The 16,219-nt window shown below is 45.9% G+C and overlaps 1 protein-coding gene across 1 annotated transcript; it reads right to left on the reverse strand.

The window, feature by feature from the left end:
* Window positions 1-328: 328 nt before the first annotated feature.
* On the reverse strand, window positions 329-13,442 carry LOC131096209 (E3 ubiquitin-protein ligase Topors-like). The gene is made up of 3 exons (XM_058044525.1): window positions 13,347-13,442; window positions 9,118-9,363; window positions 329-1,744 (listed from the first exon to the last, which is right to left on the reverse strand). The coding sequence occupies exons 1-3, from the start codon at window positions 13,440-13,442 to the stop codon at window positions 329-331; spliced, it is 1,758 nt and encodes a 585-aa protein (XP_057900508.1).
* Window positions 13,443-16,219: the final 2,777 nt, after the last annotated feature.

Here is a 16,219-nt window from a genome sequence, read left to right on the forward strand (position 1 = left end):
ATCAGTCTGGCTGTGAAGTCCAGCAACTTGATGGCATTAATCTAATGTCTCATCCCAGCCCTGAGGTTATCAGTGGACAGCTGTAATTACAATTGATTGAAAAGACATTTTCACAGAGGAGTTTCTGTTTCCTGGAATTCAGGCATTTCTGAATATTTTTCCTGTGTTGCCCAGCCCAGTCATTCCAATCTTATTATCTGCAGGCAGGCATATGCAGCTTTTTAGTAACTTGAAATCAGGGTATGAAATTGGCAATATTCTGATGACAGGCAAGCTACAAAGTTAAGCTCTAACGACAAGCTCACATGGTCTTTTAATGGCACTGTATCTAATTTCTGCAACCTCCTACAGCCTCCCTGTATGTTGGGGAATGTGGTGAGAAGCTCCTGCTTGGTTCACTGTCACTCCAGCTGTGACACTGGACTGGTCTCTGTTTCTTGACCTCTTCCCTTTTCTCTTCCTTGATGGACTCCTCAGAGTCAGAGGACAGCTCGACCACTTCTGGGGTCCTCTCAGCCAGCGGCTTAACGTACCCAACAATGACACAATTGTCTGAGGAAGAGCCACTGTCGTTTGAGTCAGCATTGGCCTGTAACTCAGTCTGCAGCTTGGTTCTTCGGCTCCCTGAAGCAGAGTCCTCGTCAGAACTTTCTGATGACTCCAGAGGAGAAGCTATGGTTGCACGAACCTCTTCTGAAACGGAATAGGAAGGCCCCGGAGTTTCGTCATCCCACGGGGCCTGACTAAGGCCAGGAACAGACACACTATTATACGGCCCTTGTGGGTATGCCACATCGGGAGATATTGTAATAATTGATGAGTCTGAGTGGCTTCCTTCCTCATACGACGGGGCAGGACAGTCGTAATTGGCGTGCTGATCGTATGCTTCCAAGTTAAAAGGACAACGAGCAAAACTGATGAATTCGTGCAGGAAGTGCTCTGTCCGATTCAGCAGAAATGGCTTCAGGTCCTCAGCAAAGGCCTGGCTTTCCAGATCGTACCTGGTTACATTGCTCATGATGATGTGCTGCACAATGTTGATCAGAGACCCGTGGGCACCAAACAGGACCGTAAGCTCTCGCTTCAGCCAAGGAACCAGGCGGTGAAGGCAAGCAGGGTTGCGGCGGAAGAACTCGGCCGAAATCTCTCGGTATCGGCCGCCGTCCTGGATGCTGCGGATGCGCACGCCGGTGCGGTACAGAGCCCTGCGGAAGGTGATCATGTCCTCCTCCTGGATCTGCCGCAGAGATCTGCCCTCCGCGCTGGCCTTCCTCCTTGAGGCCAGCCTCCTGAGCATCTGCTGAATCTCCCTGTGCCTGTGTCGCGCCGGCTCGCTCGACAGCCCTTCAAACAGCATCCCGTTATCCGGAGGGGACGGCATCCTTCGGGAAGGGGAACCGCGCGCGCGGCGTTCCCTCGTCAAGGTGGTGCGGTAACGAAACCTCCGGCCGTCGGGGCTGGCAAAAGAGCTTGTTTCTAAAGGGCTGAGGATGTACTCCTTGAAGTCATCTTCAGCACGAATCGTGTGGAAAATGGAAAAGAAGGGTTGCTTGCAGAGCGGGCATTCTGCCTTGTTCTTGGACCACTCTTGCACGCAGCGGAAGCAGAACCTGTGCAAGCAGCGATCCAGATACGCCACGTTGTCAAATCTGTCCAGGCAGATGGGACACTTGGAGTCGGGAGACGCATCTGTCGGCAGCTTACTGGTGCTGGCTTTTGGAGAAAAATTGCTATCTTCTGCAATCTCTCAGCTAACAGAAAGCACCTAGTACCTCCCACATTTTAGGATTACCATTTGGCGAGTGAGGTCATCCCTGCTGCAAAGCACCTTGGAGCATGAGTCACATCCTGACCTGTGAAGGACGGGCTGAGTTTACTCACTGAGATAAGGAGTTTTTCCAAGCAGATGCTCTGTGTGCACCTCCTGTTTCCACTCTTGGCTCTTAGCCAAAGGTTGCCCACAGGGTCACAACTTGCAGTGGAGATTCAAGGGTCTTTCTCTTTTTGTTTTTATTTTAGTTCCCTGCCATCTCAAGGATGGTCTTAAGCAACCATCTCATCTTGATGTGACCTGCAGGCAGCTGTCAGATGGCAGCATTGCTCACTGATATGTGAATGGGAATTGAGTCAGAAACTCAGAAAGCAATGGTTTAGCTTCAACAACCACTGTTTTAAGCCACCCAGTTCTCACAATCAAGTGAGTTTTTTTACTTTATAAAATAATCATGTTCTAAAGCAAAAAAATAAAATAAAATTTGTTTTAAAAGAAAATTAATTATTTTTGTCTAGACAAAAATATAGACTCAGTCTTCTGGACATGAAAGGAGTCTAAATATACTGTCTAAACCAGCATTATAATCCAAAAGACCAAGAATGTACAACATGCAGTCACTTACCAAAGGGACTGAATATTTGCAAAATAGCATGCTCCTCTTGAGGAGCTCTCAGGGTAACAATTGGAAGGGAAGATAGAAAGAAATTCAGTATGATCTGCAGACTTTTATTTCTGAACATGGAATAATATTTAATATTCCTGGCACAGGCTCTTCTATGCAAAGCCTTCAAGCTCTGAAATGCACTGCCTTCTACCAGCAAGCTGTAAATCCTCCCAGTCATTCCTCACACTCCTGCAGGGCTGCACATCCACTGGCCAAACAGCGGCCACATTAGCAACCTGACACCTTAAACAAATTCAACGCTTGCCCTTTGGTTGGCTGATGGCAAAGCAGCAAGTTAAACTGGAAAGGTCAAGTGGAAATCTCTGAACAGAGTGAGCCATATTGCAGACACAAAGTAAAGCGAGCAATGAGTTCTCAAGCTATGCGAAAACTGGGTCAAAAGGGCCTGAAACAGAAACTGTTAGGCAAAGTGAGAAACCAAGGTTGTTATTTCAAAGGCGGTCCATGTGCATATATCGCTCTGTGGCCGGGATGTGCTTTGCTTTTGGCTCTGCTCAAGACTGCAGGCAGTTTTGAACTGAAAGCAGAGGTTGTATAAAGCAGATGCAAGCTGCATTGGGAGCAGAAGCCATGTTCAAAAACAAGGTGTGCAGGGAAAAGCAAAATCAACAATCCTGATAAAGGGAAGAAATTACATCACATGCTTTCACAGATAGGCAAGGACAGCATTGAAAATCTTCCTCACTCACTAACAGGTCACATATTCAGAACTTTTAACCTTCCAAGGATTTCATGCATGTTGTCCTCTTAAGTCACAACGTCTAAGCTTCCAGCCTTCTGCACCATGATTAAACCTGCCTCAAAAGAAGAGCAATGAAACCAGAAGTGTCTCCATCCTCCTCAAAGAAGGGTGCTTGCAGGACTAAACCTGCCTCAAAAGAAGAGCAATGAAACCAGAAGTGTCTCCATCCTCCTCAAAGGGTGCTAGCAGGACAGTGCTTACAAGAATCCCTGTAACACCCTTTGGTAGGCATTTCAGAACTTACAAAGGTGGTGCTTTGTGATCCTGGGCAGCTTCTGGTCCTTCATTGCAATGTATTCAGAGCACACAACACTGAGCATAGAAACAGGGAACTTTGAAAAAAGAGATGCATGGCAGGTGTGAACACTATGAAGACAACCCATCCTTTCCCTGGTGGAATGCAATCAGAAAAAGCATTCCAAACCAGGACTGCAGGAACTGGTGTAAGACAATAGCAGAATCCCGCACTGAAAAATTTACCTGGAAATTTGTACAGAAATACTAAGGGCACAGTGGTTTTACTAGAAGCCTTAGCCTGTTACCCCAAATTATCTGTCCTTACATCTTGGAAAAAACAGCCAGCACTTGTGAACAGGGACTGAAGTGACATCCTACTGTAACAGCAGCTTCTTTTAAAGAGGATGAGCCTGGTTGAGTAGAGACCATAAGGGAAAGAATAACAAAGATAATTCACATTGTGTCTTGCTTCCATAACAGCTGAGCCCTGCACACAGAAAGGCTTCTGAGGCTCCCTCCTCTGCTCCTTGTATGCAGTGGAAATGCTGCTTTTATTGTATGCCACATCATTATGTTGCAGCTGGAGAAAGAAAAAAAAAATATAAGCCCTTTTTGTACTTGCCTATAAATGGTCAGGTCATGAAAGAAATAAATTGCAACAAATTATGAGGTCCTACTCAATCTGCAGCTCTCTGCAAGCACAGAGTATTCCCAGGTAAGCTTGCCCATTTATTTAATTTTCCTTTTTTGTCCATTTAATTAATTTTCTTTTTTTCCCCCTTTTGTAATTAAATATACTTTAGACATCAAAACAGCCAATATGGAACAGCCTGGTTTTGAAAGCCAGCATGCTTTGTAACCGTGGCAAGCTCTCAGAGTCAGGCTGATGCTGCAAGGAATGAACTGCACATTTAAGTTACATAAGCAACTTTCACTAGAGAATATGTAAAATGTCAAAATCTGGTACTATGCCTTATATTCCTCTGTTTCAGAGTTTAAAAGTTAAAAACTACTGCAAAACCACCAAAGGTTTTCAGTCACAAAGGTGCATGCTTTGAGCTTTAGATATTTGAGAAGTATTTTAAGATGAAACTTGGTGATTTGAGAAGGTTTCAAGGTCTGATTTTTTTATTTAGTTTATTCAATTTTAGCATTCCTGGAGTTTGGAAAGTTAGATGTCCATCTGGATCCCACAGTTTTAAGATTTTTTTTTTTTTTAATTCTGAGGTAAAATAACTTTCCTTGATATTCACAAAAAGGCAGTTTACAAATATAGTCACATGTGCTTTCCTTTACCATGGACACATGATTCAACTGGCTGCCAGCAAAACAGGCTGCTAAATGCTGAGAAGGTTTGCAATCAGTCTGCAATGAAAAAATCTATACCCCCTCCACCAAAATTTACATGGCATAGTAAAGAGATAACATAATCATTGAGCAGAAAGCAACCACATGAAATAAATGCAGCAAATATTTGCTTATCCAGCCACTAAATAAGTAAAATGCAACCTAGATTGAGTAAGACAAAAATGGAGAGTCCTTATTTTTCATATGATACAAACTATTATCATACTCTTCCTTAAAAAGCCATGTGAACAAGTTGAAGTTACAGCATGGTGGAAGGAGAGCACAAGCACACTCGTGCTGTGCCACATCATATTTGTTGTGTTCTAAAGGCAAGTTAGCTCATTTCTTGCAGCACTTGTGAAAGCAGGAGAAAAAATAGATGAGGGTGGGGCAAGAAGAGAATTTGAAATATAGAAACAGAGCAAACCCCCATTCTCTTCTTCAAGTTTCAAAGGCATCCTCATTTGCATTTCCATAACTGAAAATTGAAAGTGTACATTTACTTCTACCCTTTCAGATGTGATATTGTACAAATTCAAAATGGGCTCACAGTCTGAAGAGACACAACCTGGAGTCCAAGTCACCCCTGAAGTACGAGCAGAACAAAACCTGTGCAGGGATACAGCAGCCAAGATCAGTACATAGCAGCAGGTCAGCCCCTCAGCTTGGTCTGAGGTGCCTGTACTTCAGAGACTGTAAAAATAGAAAGCAGCAGGTTTTTAAGAAAGCACCAGCATTCAGTAGTGCTGCAGGTTAATGGCATTCTGTTAAAGCCATATGGATCAGTGTCATGCAGACACCAAGGAGGAAGGAGAAGGGGACAGGGTGATGAAGAAAACTGAGACAGGAGAGTAGGAAAGCTGAGGAAGAGAAGAAGGGTAGCTGCATCTCCGCTGGTCTCTATGGCTATTGCACAGAGTCAGGAGCTCATCCTGAAAATGGCAATTTAATATGCCCACACCCTAGGCCCAGAAACACTGGTTCCAGTGTCTGCTCCCCACAGGGATTCCCCATCTGGCACAAGGTAAAGAGCAAATTAAGCTCTGGCTGAGCATCCCATAATCCAAAACTAATCCCTCGGATACTCCTTTGGACACCAGCCACCTTTTGTGCCTGATGCCACACGCTGGTTAAAGCAGCATCAGCTCCTTATGGCCATTCTCCTTGGCACAGAAAGGCCCTGGGTGCCGCCTGTGCTGGCAGGGTGCTGTGTGGGGAGAATGCCAGCAGGCACAGCTTTGCAGCCCACCTTGAACCAGGGACATATCCATGCACACACACCAGAGTCAGTCAGCACTTCAGATCAGATGAGGCACCCCTCTAAAAAGGCCTCAGGTTATGTGCAGAACCTGGTCATCATTTAGGCAGGTGTATAAGAACAAGGACAAGGAGATAGTCTGTGTACTGGTTTTGGCTTAGGTAGTGTCCACTTTCTTCACAGTGCCAGTATAGGGCTGGGTTTTGGATTTGTGATGAACACAGGGTTGATAACACAGGAATATTTTTGTTATTGCTAAGCAGGGCTTAAACACAGGAATATTTTTGTTATTGCTAAGCAGAGCCAAGGCCTTTGTTGCTCCTCACCCACACCACCAGTGAAGAGGCTGAGGGAAGGAGAAAGGCTGAAGGAATTGTGAGAGGACACAGCTGCAACTAGCTGACCCCAAATAATCCAAAGAATATCCCAGTCCTACGGCTTATGGTGCCATGCTTAGCATGTAAAACTGGGGGAAGAAGAAGAAAGGGGAGGAAGTTCAGTCATGGCATTTGTCTTCCCAAGTCATCCTTACACAGGATGGGGCCCTGCTCTCTTGGAGATGGCTGAACACCTGGCTGCCTATGGGAAACAAGAATGAATTCCTTGATTTGCTTTGCTTCTTTTACTTTCCCTATAAAACTGCGTTTATCTCAACCCATGTGTCCTGTAATGCTGTAAAAGGGGAGTTGGGGAGGATTCCTATTGATAGACCTCTCAGATGAAAATAAAGCACAAGTGCAGCAATATTATATCTGAGAACTGTTTGTTGATAAAGCAGGGTAAGTGCTGCTGCCGAAGCGGGACAGAATGTGGAGCAGGGAGGGGAGAAGAGAGAGGGAGCAGGAGCAGCAGGCCGGGCCAGGCCGCTGCCGCCGCTCAGCCCCAGCCGGGCGGGCGGAGCGGGCGCTGCGAGGGGGGCCGGGCCCGCGCAGCTCCGGGCGCGTTCCCGAGCGGGGCAGCACCGCGTGCCCGCGCCGCGCCGGGCCGGGCCGGGATGCGCACGGGATGCCTGCCTGTCTGTCTGTCTGTCTGTCTGTCTATCTGTCTGTCTGTCTGTCCTGCCCGGGAAGCGGCGGAGCCCGGCGGGACAGCGCGGACAGCGAGCGAGGGGCGAGTAGGGCCGGGCTGAGCCTCCGGGCGAGCCCCTGATCCCTCCAAGGCAGGAACCCAAAGCAAAATGGCATCGGTGGTGTCGCAGTTCATTGCCTTAATGTGCTAAAGCTCCTCCCGCAGCCCGATTTCCCAGGCGGTTTGTGCCAGGCACCCGGGCATCAGCATCGCCCCCAGCAAGTGGGGTCACTCGCAGCCCGAGCGGGGAAGCTTTGTCTGGCCTGAGGGGCTGCCAGGCCAAGGCTCCCCGGGACAGGGCTCCCCACACGTGTGCAGTCCTTACAGTGATGTTTCACCTCATATATACCACATGGTGAGCCACAAATAAAAATCAAATTGGTCCCTCTCAGGTATGTGAATTTATGATTTAGAAGGTACCACATAGTGATACATAAATACCAATTAATGAATGGCAACCCTGCAAGGATTTTAGTTTGGCGCTTGTGTGTAGTTAAAACTGAATTAATTGGCTTTACGTCCTGAAGTTCAGCACATGCTTTTGTATGTGAATAGTCACCTTGAAGTGACTGGGAACAGCTGTCAGTCGTGGGAACCTTCATGTCTGACATGGATCTGAAGCCTACTGCAGATGTATATACGGAGCATGATTTTTTTAAAATTGTTTGCTTTTATTGACTTTGATGGGGTGATTTGCCCCAAGTCAGGTGAGTAATTTGTGTGGATTTTGGATTTAGTCTTCTAAAGAAAGGAAAAGGGGAAGAAATTGAAACAGAGATTGTGCTGGGGATTTCTCCTTCTTGCAATAGACACTTTTACCTGCCACAAAATGTATTGTCCATCCACTGTTACATCTGAAAAATAACAACATAGAACTCAGAGTGTGTTTTCCTGCATTTGAGAGCCTTTGTAGCAATGTGCAGTGACAGCAGGATGACTGCAGCTGATGAAAAATGATAAGATGTGTTTATCAAGCTCCATAACCAGCAAATTATTTCACTTGCTTGGGTTTGATTTTTTTTTCTTTTTGTACTCTAATGCTGGCACCGAGCTTTTGGTTCACGATAAAAAACCAATATATGGTCTTAATTGTAGTTCATAGTTTTATTAATTTTGATTACTTTGCTACTTGAATCAGTGTAAGGATAGAGTCAAAATATCATCTATATCTTTTGTAATGGAGAACTATGAAAATCACTCTGTCAAAAAATAATTTGTTGAGGAAAAATATATTGTCCTGATGACTGTAATCAGTAACACACGTAGTGTGAACAAAGTAAATGTTGTCTTTATCTGCTGGCCATGGGCTCTTAACTGCTGCAATTATTTCAAAATGAGTGGAAGAAAATGCGTTTTACTTTTCCTTAGAGTGACTGTTGTCCTTCTGTTCTTAAGTATGATGTGTGCTACAGAGGAAGGAACTAAAGGAACGTACTGTCTATGTTTTTTGGTCTCACCAAGTCCAGAAATCGCTTTTAGAGCAATCCTGTATAGCCACACATCTGTACTCAGTTAAAAGATTATTATGACATTATTATTATTAGAAGTCGCTGCAGCAACAACTTGCCAAATGAACCATTAAAAGCAAGCCAGACTCACTGAACCACAGTAAAATCAATTAACGGCTGCTTGGGGCAACATATGGTCTTTGAAGGTCTTTATCTTTTTAACCATTTGTCTCTTCCAGTGTTTGTGGCAGAGCTCTCCACCTCTCTTTCATTTGAATGCAAAGAGCCATTTCAAATACTGTAACTTCCTCTTAGTAACAAGCTCATTTAGTGGTGTGTCACTGTTAAATTGGACCTCTACTGACATGCAGAAATTTGAATTAAAGGGAGAAAACACCTTTTACTGTTAAGGAAAACGGTGTGTTCTTTCTGCTTTGGGAATTTCACTTGAGCCTTTTTGGCTGTTGCTCTACCCTACGCCCTGAGCGCCTCTTTTGTGGTCGTTGTTTTCGAGGCTGAGGTTTCAGAGATGCTGAACCATTGTTTTTTTCAGATTACAAAAAGGGGAGGTGGCAGGGCGATTCCCGTGGCTGGATTTGCACAGCGATTGCCGGCTGCACGGACCCGAGCAGCAGCCGGGCTGTGCCGGGAGCGTGAGCCAACACTGCCGTCTAGCCTCGGCCGTGCGCCCTGCTGCCTCCGTCCGTGCGTCCGTCCGTCCGTGTGCGAGCTAACGCAGCTCTGCCGAGCCTCCGCCCGCCAGTCTCCTGTTGTACTCACTTCTGCTGGGAAACACAGGATCTTCTGAAGTGGCCACAGCACGAGATGAGGGATGGAAGACGGCGGCAAACAGTGGAGGAGATCTGAAGTGGCAATGCATCAAGAAAAGGCACCGTCTGTGTTTGCAGATAGGGAAATGAAACCCATCTGTCCAAACTCTTACAAGATATCTGGTGGCACAACAAGGCAGAAAAACCAATTCCAGGTCTGTTCAGTATTTCTAATGACAAAGCATTTGCAATGTCATTGAGCAGGGTCTCCTGACATATCACCCCCTGCTATATCCTTTGGGCTCTGTGTTGAATCCCACTTTCCTATGTCTCTCTCTCCCTTTTCCTTCTCTGTCTCATACCAAAAATACATCTTTTTTTACTCTTTCCCCACAGAAGTTGTAGCTTTTGCTTCTTGGTGTGTGGTGACCTGTGAGCTACTTGACTGAAGTAGTTTGAAGTGCTGTGTTTAGGTTTTATATGCATATTTTGTCTGGACATCTTGGGATTTTAAAACTTTGTATTGCTTCCATTCACCATGAACTTGTGTTTGTTTACCCAAATCTGTGTCTATATAGCCTTTACGTTACAGATGGTAGTGCATAAATAATAAAGAGGATAACAAATATATAAAACATTTTTACTATATATGTGAATATATGTATAATTATTTTTAAAGAGGCAGAAGGTTCTATTAGGGCTCTAATAGAAGAAATTGCACAATTCCTCCATTTTCAAACAGCATGTAATGCAGGAATGAAGCAATTATATTCAAGCTTTCTGGGTAGTGTAACTTGTGAGAAATTGATTATTATGATATATTAAAGTGATTTAAAGGCTGTATTTAGCCCAGAGTGGCCTGACAAGTGATTTTGATTATTATGATATATTAAAGTGATTTAAAGCTGTATTTAGCCCAGAGTGGCCTGACAAGTGATTTTGTTTCTTGTTTTTACTCATTTTCAATAGACTTCTTTAAATAATTCAGCTACAACACTAATCATAGAATCATCAGGGCTGGAAAAGACCTTCAAGATCATCAAACACAACCTTTGGTCAACCACACCCTGGCATTTAGACCATTACACATCCAATCATTTCTTGAACACTTCCAGGGATTGTGACTCCACCACTTCCCTGGGCAGCTTGTTCCAAAGCCTGCCAGTGAAGAAATCCATCCTGATGTCCAACATGGACCTCCCCTGGCACAGCTTGAAGCTATGTCCTCTCCGCCTGCCAGTAGCAGCCTGAGAAAACAGGCTGATCCCCACTTTCAGGTAGCTGTAGGGAGTAATAAGGTCACCCCTGAGCCTCCTTTTCTGCAGGCTAAAAATCCCCACTCCCTCAGTCACTCCTACAGAACTCTATACACACTCTACCATCTCTGTTGCCCTTCTCTGGACACACCAGCACCTCAGTGGGTTTCTTTTAGTGAGAGGCCGAGAACTGGACACAGGAATTGAGGTGTGGATTCACCAAGTACAGGGACAGTCACTGCCCTGGTCCTGCTGGCCACACTATTGCTGGTACAGGCCAGGGCACCACTGGCTGCCTTGGCACACTGCTGGCTCATGTTCAGCCACTGTTGACCAACACTCCCAGGTGCTTCACCTCTGGGCTGATTTCCAGCCCCTCCCTCCCCAGCCTGCGGCTCCTCAGGGGTTGTTGTGACCCAGGTGTAGGACCTGGCACTTGGCCTTGTGTAACCTCACACAACTGGCCTCGGCCAATCAATCCAGCCTGTCCAGATCCCTCTGCAGAGCATTCCTGCCCTCCAGCAGATCAACTTGGTGTCATTTGCAAAGTGACTGAGGATGCACTTGATCCCCTCACCCAGATCATGAATAAAGATGTTAAACAAGACCGGTCCCAACACAGATTTCTGCAAAACACCCCTGGTGAGCAGCCACCAGAGCCACCAGCTGGATACAGCACTGTTTGCCACCATTCTCTGGGCCTGGCCATCCAGCCAGTTTCTAGCCCAGTGAAGATGCCAAGCTGCAGGCTGCCAGCTTTTCCAGGAGTGTGCTGTGGGAGACAATGTTAAAGGCCTTGCTGAAGTCCAGGCAGACACATCGACAGCCTTTCCCTCATGCTCTAGGTGGGTCACCTTGTCATAGAAGGAAATTAGGCTGATCAAGTAAGACTTGCCTTTCCTAAACCCATGCTGGCTGGGCCTGATCCCCCCTGCTTGTCTTGTACATGCCATGGGAGCACACTCAAGAAAATCTGTACCATAACTTTTACCGGCACCAGATTTAGCTGTCCTTACATATTCTTATCAACCTTATAATTAACATGTATCCATGGGTACTGCCTCACGTTAATGAGACAAGATTATATTTGAAGGAGAATCTTTTGTCTCCATTAAAGCAGCTGTTAGTGTGGCTGTATACCTGGGTGAATCAACTAATCATTTCATTAAATGAAAGTCCTCTTAGGTATGCTAATCAAAAGCATGCTGATCACAATTTTTTTTTCAGACAAACCCCCTGAAACCTAAACAAACAAACCACTTCAAGGCTAATAAACCAGACTTACTCTGACATATAAGCTATGCTTTATTAAAGAGGATTAAAGAAAAAGAAGATCTGAGGGAGATTTCATCAGCATTATGCATATATTCCTTTAGCCATCTCTGGTGATGTCATCTGAATGGTTAATGCTGCCTAAACATAGTTATTTGCTGCATCATTTTGAATGTGACAGGAAACACAAGCTTTCTGCTCTGAACTGCATCTTCTTGGGTGAGAAGATGGTGGATACTGAGCACTGAAACAAAACCCTTCTGATTAAATCCCAGAAGCAGGCTGAGGGGGTTTCTATGTGCTTCTTGACTTCTATGAGCAAGCATACAAGCAGAAGCTGAACAGAGATTTATCAAGAAGGAGAGGTGGAATGTATAACACTGTCACTGAACAGTTTCACAGACAGCTTTTTCAGAGAGAGGGAGATCAGTGTATTAAAAAATGAAATAACTGGCTTTAAAACTTCATAGGTGTGGTTTAAACCCAGCAGGCAACTAAGTACAATGCAGCTCTTTGCTCACTCCCTCTCCAGCAAGATCAGAGAGAAAATCAGAACAGTAGAAGTAAAAACCTTATGGGCTGATAAAATAACAGCTTAATAGGTAAAGCAAAAGACACATATACAAGCAAAATAAAACAAAGAATTCCTTCACCACTTCCCAGAGGCAGGCAGGTGTTCAGCCATCTCCAAGAAAGCAGGGTTCCATCATGCATAACAGTAATTTCAGAAGACAAATGCCCTTCCCCTTGGTTCCTTCTTCTTCACCCAGCTTTATATATTGAGCATGATACTACAGGGTGTGGAATACCCCTTGAGTCCACTAAGGCCAGCTGAACTGAGAGTGTCCTGTCTTCTCCCAACTCCTTCTGTGTCCCCAGCCTCCTCCTGGTGGTGTGGGTAAGGAGCAACAAAGGCCTTGGCTCTGTGGAAGCCCTGCTCAGCAGTAACAGAAAATGCTTTATATTGTCATCACTGGTTTAAGTGCAAATCCAAAACACAGCCCCATACTAGCCGCTGTGAAGAAAACTACCCCAGCCAAACTCATACAATTTTTGTCATGCTGTAGTCCTACACAATTTTATAGAATCTCATTGACACCCCCTATTTCCTCTCCATCCTTTGATATAATACACAGATATAATTCCCTTAGTCTATGGACACCCCCTGCAAAAGCCCACCAAATGCTAACATATGTCCATAGAATGCCAGCTGAATTACTTTCAGGGCCCATGAGCTGAGGCTCTGTCTGTTCTGCTGGTCACTCAGGACAGGATAGGAGAGGTGATGTGCTGTGGTACTGTGGCCTAGAGCCAGCTCAGGTGAAGTCACTGCTGCATTTGCACTGTTTATTGTAAGACTTGTCCTCCATTGGTTCATGTGGCTCCTATTACAGTAATTCCTGTAAGCAAAACTCAAATAATGGGTTACAACAATTTAAAGGCATTTTGTGCCAGACTGAAGGGTTTAAGAGTGTAATGAACTCCTCACCTTGCTTCTAGCCTGGCTAGAAACAGGGGTTCCTGCTATAGCAATTACAGGGTCCACCATGGACCTCCAGAGGATACAGAAGGACAGCCTGACCATGCCTTCACCATGGGCTGCAGGCGAATCCCTACCTCATCACCTGGCTCACATCCTGCCTCTCCTTCTTCTTCAGGAAAAGGGTTTCTCACACTCTTCCCCTGTACTGTGGACTCATCCACAGGTCACAGCCCCTTTGGCTCAAGTTCATACTGGAATTCCAACCTGTCCCGTGCAGCAGACAGCTCCAATGCCCTGGCCACCTGCCAGCCCAGGCACACCGTGGCTGTTATCAAAATGTTCCCAGGCACAGCTGAGTGAGATAAGAAGCAGAGCACTACAGCAAACAGCCACCAACAAGCACTGGATTGCAATACAGCGTCAGGCAAGTGACCCCTGTGGGCAAGCACTACAGCCTGCTGATTAATAATTTAAGTTTCATCTAGCACATTCCAATCTAGTCTGTCATAATCTGAGTTTTCTGAGCTCCCCATTGGGTCCAAAGAAGGACCGTTGTGGTTTAACCCCAGCCAGCAACTAAACACCCCATAACTACTTGCTCACACCTCTGTAGTGGGATGAGGAAGAGAACTGGAACAGTAAGTGAAAAAACCTCATGGGTTGAGATAAACACAGTTTAACAGGGAAAGTAAAAGTCACAAAAAGAAGCTATGCGAAATAAGGAATTCATTCATTGCTTCCCATAGGCAGCCAGCCAGGTGTTCTCCAGGAGAGAGCAGGGCCCCATCCTGTGTAAGGATGACTTGGGAAGACAAACGCCATGACTGAACTTCCTCCCCTTTCTTCTTCTTCCCCTACTTTTACATGCTAAGCATGGCATCATACAATATGGGATAGGGATATCCCTTGGGTCATTTGGGGTCAGCTGTTGCAGCTGTGTCCCCTCACAATTCCTTGTACATCCTCAGCCTCCTCACTGGTGGTGTGGGTGAGGAGCAGCAAAGACCTTGGCTCCGCAGGAAAAAAAACATCCCTATGTTATCAGCCCTGTTTTCAGCACAAATTCAAATCAGTCTGAGAGCGTGAAGAAAATTAGCCATACCCCAGCCAAAACCAGCACCTTCCCACTGGACTAGGAGGTATTTTCTAAATCTCTATGGGGCCTTTAATCCCACTTCTCTCTTATGGGGGATGTAAAAGTGGCTTCTTGCTTCTGCCATCATGCTGACATGACTTCAGGTCAGCATCAGGATGTGGAAGTGGAGATGCTTTTGCACCCTTGACATTTACTCTAGTATTGAGCTGTGACAGCAGTTTAGGAGAGAGGTTACAGAGAATAGACAGGCTAGAGAAGTAAAAGCTCTTGAGTGAGGCTATCAGTTCTTTTAATATAAGCAGAAGCATCACACAGGTTTCTCAGCTAATAAAAAGAGAAAGGTCTCCTTCTGCCTTAGCTTGCTGTCACTGTGCAAGGTCCTTGTCCTCAGCAGACATTATCAATTGTTTTATCTCTCTTGTGAGCACAGTCTCTGCCTTGGATTTCAGGGAGATGTAAATGGACAGGTAAATGGACAGTAAATGGACAGGTCTTGATCCTCCGGGGATTTTTAAAGAAGCATCTCAGAGAATGCACATTAAGCAGCAGGCTAAGATGAAGGGAGTGAAATTCAGCTGCTGTTGCTGCTGCTGCTTCCCCATAGTCCTGCACGGCTCCAGCCTGCGGCGCAGGCAAGCCAGCTTGGAGGGGATGATGGGGAGTATTTTGCCATCTCGTGGCAACTCTGAATTAAAGCATCTCTACGCGATCAGAGAGACTCGCTGCCCAGAAGGAGCAAAGCCAAAAAAGAGATTTCCATTGAGTGGGCTGCAAAGTGACCCTTGGAAGGTTTGCAGCAGAGCAGGCTACAACCCTGAACTGCCCGGTACCTGCCCATGTGCTGCTGCAGGTGCACACCTGTGGTGGAACCTAAAACAAAGGATGAGAAGATAGCACTGAAGAGGACCCAGCCTGGGGCAGGCCAGTGGTCAGAGACTATTTCTAACTCCTGCTCTTGGTGTCATGCTGCTGGAGATTTCCAGCTAGTACGGGAAAGGGGTGGATAACTGCAAGCTGGTGAAGGCTTCAACCACAGTGTGGACAAGGGCACACTGAAGCTGAGCTCTTTTGATGTGGACAGTGAAGAATGATCCAGCCAGTCAGCTTTGGCTCAGAGAAAGTCAGCAGAGAGGCAGTGAGCCCATCAGCACAGAAACCTCTGGAGGAGCACTGCTATAGGTCTATCACAATTTTAATGTATTTACAGGTGATGTAGCTAAGATGGGAGATGCTGAGCAAACTCAGGGATTGAACAATTTCCACCTTCCACTGAGCTCCTTTTCCACAGGAACTGTTGCTGCTGTGCCTGAGGGAGCATTGTCCGAGGTGCCAGGGTACACCAGAAATGGGGCTGGGGGTTGTCCTTTGTCAGGGACTGCAGATGCCACTCTCAACAGTGTGGCACTGCCAGGGCTTTGACTGATGCTCAGGGAGACATGGGACTTCTCCACACACCTATTCCCAAAAATCAGCAGAGAAAAATCCTGCTGATGACTAAGGGACTCCAAAGGTCCTGATGGCAGAAGGAGGAGGGCCAGGCTCACCAAGAAAAGATTGTTCCCCAGCTTCAAGAGGTATGTGGGATGAGGTGCTGCCAATCCTCGTGGGCAGTTGCCACGAGTTCTGCTTTTCAAAGCTGTTTAGAAAACCAGCACCTCAAACCGGACCCATTTTACCTCTAGAATTGCTTCTTTTCAGCTCAGAAATTATAAACCCCTGTGAAGAGCCTGGAATGCCTTTAGAGTATACCTTTACAATTCCATGACCCAGAGATGAACTGTCC

The sequence above is a fragment of the Melospiza georgiana genome, chromosome Z, assembly GCF_028018845.1.
Source record: "Melospiza georgiana isolate bMelGeo1 chromosome Z, bMelGeo1.pri, whole genome shotgun sequence".
In the NCBI taxonomy this organism is placed as follows: domain Eukaryota; kingdom Metazoa; phylum Chordata; class Aves; order Passeriformes; family Passerellidae; genus Melospiza; species Melospiza georgiana.

Bases quoted from the DNA above. Each gene is read 5' to 3' on its own strand.
- LOC131096209 (XM_058044525.1), bottom strand. From the start codon at position 13,442: ATGGTCAGGCTGTCCTTCTGTATCCTCTGGAGGTCCATGGTGGACCCT. The intron at 9,364-13,346 runs GTGAGGAGTTCA...TGGCCACTTCAG, and splicing joins CTAGCCAGGCTAGAAGCAAG to AAGATCCTGTGTTTCCCAGC. The intron at 1,745-9,117 runs GTAATCTGAAAA...GTTAGCTGAGAG, and splicing joins CCCTGCCACCTCCCCTTTTT to ATTGCAGAAGATAGCAATTT.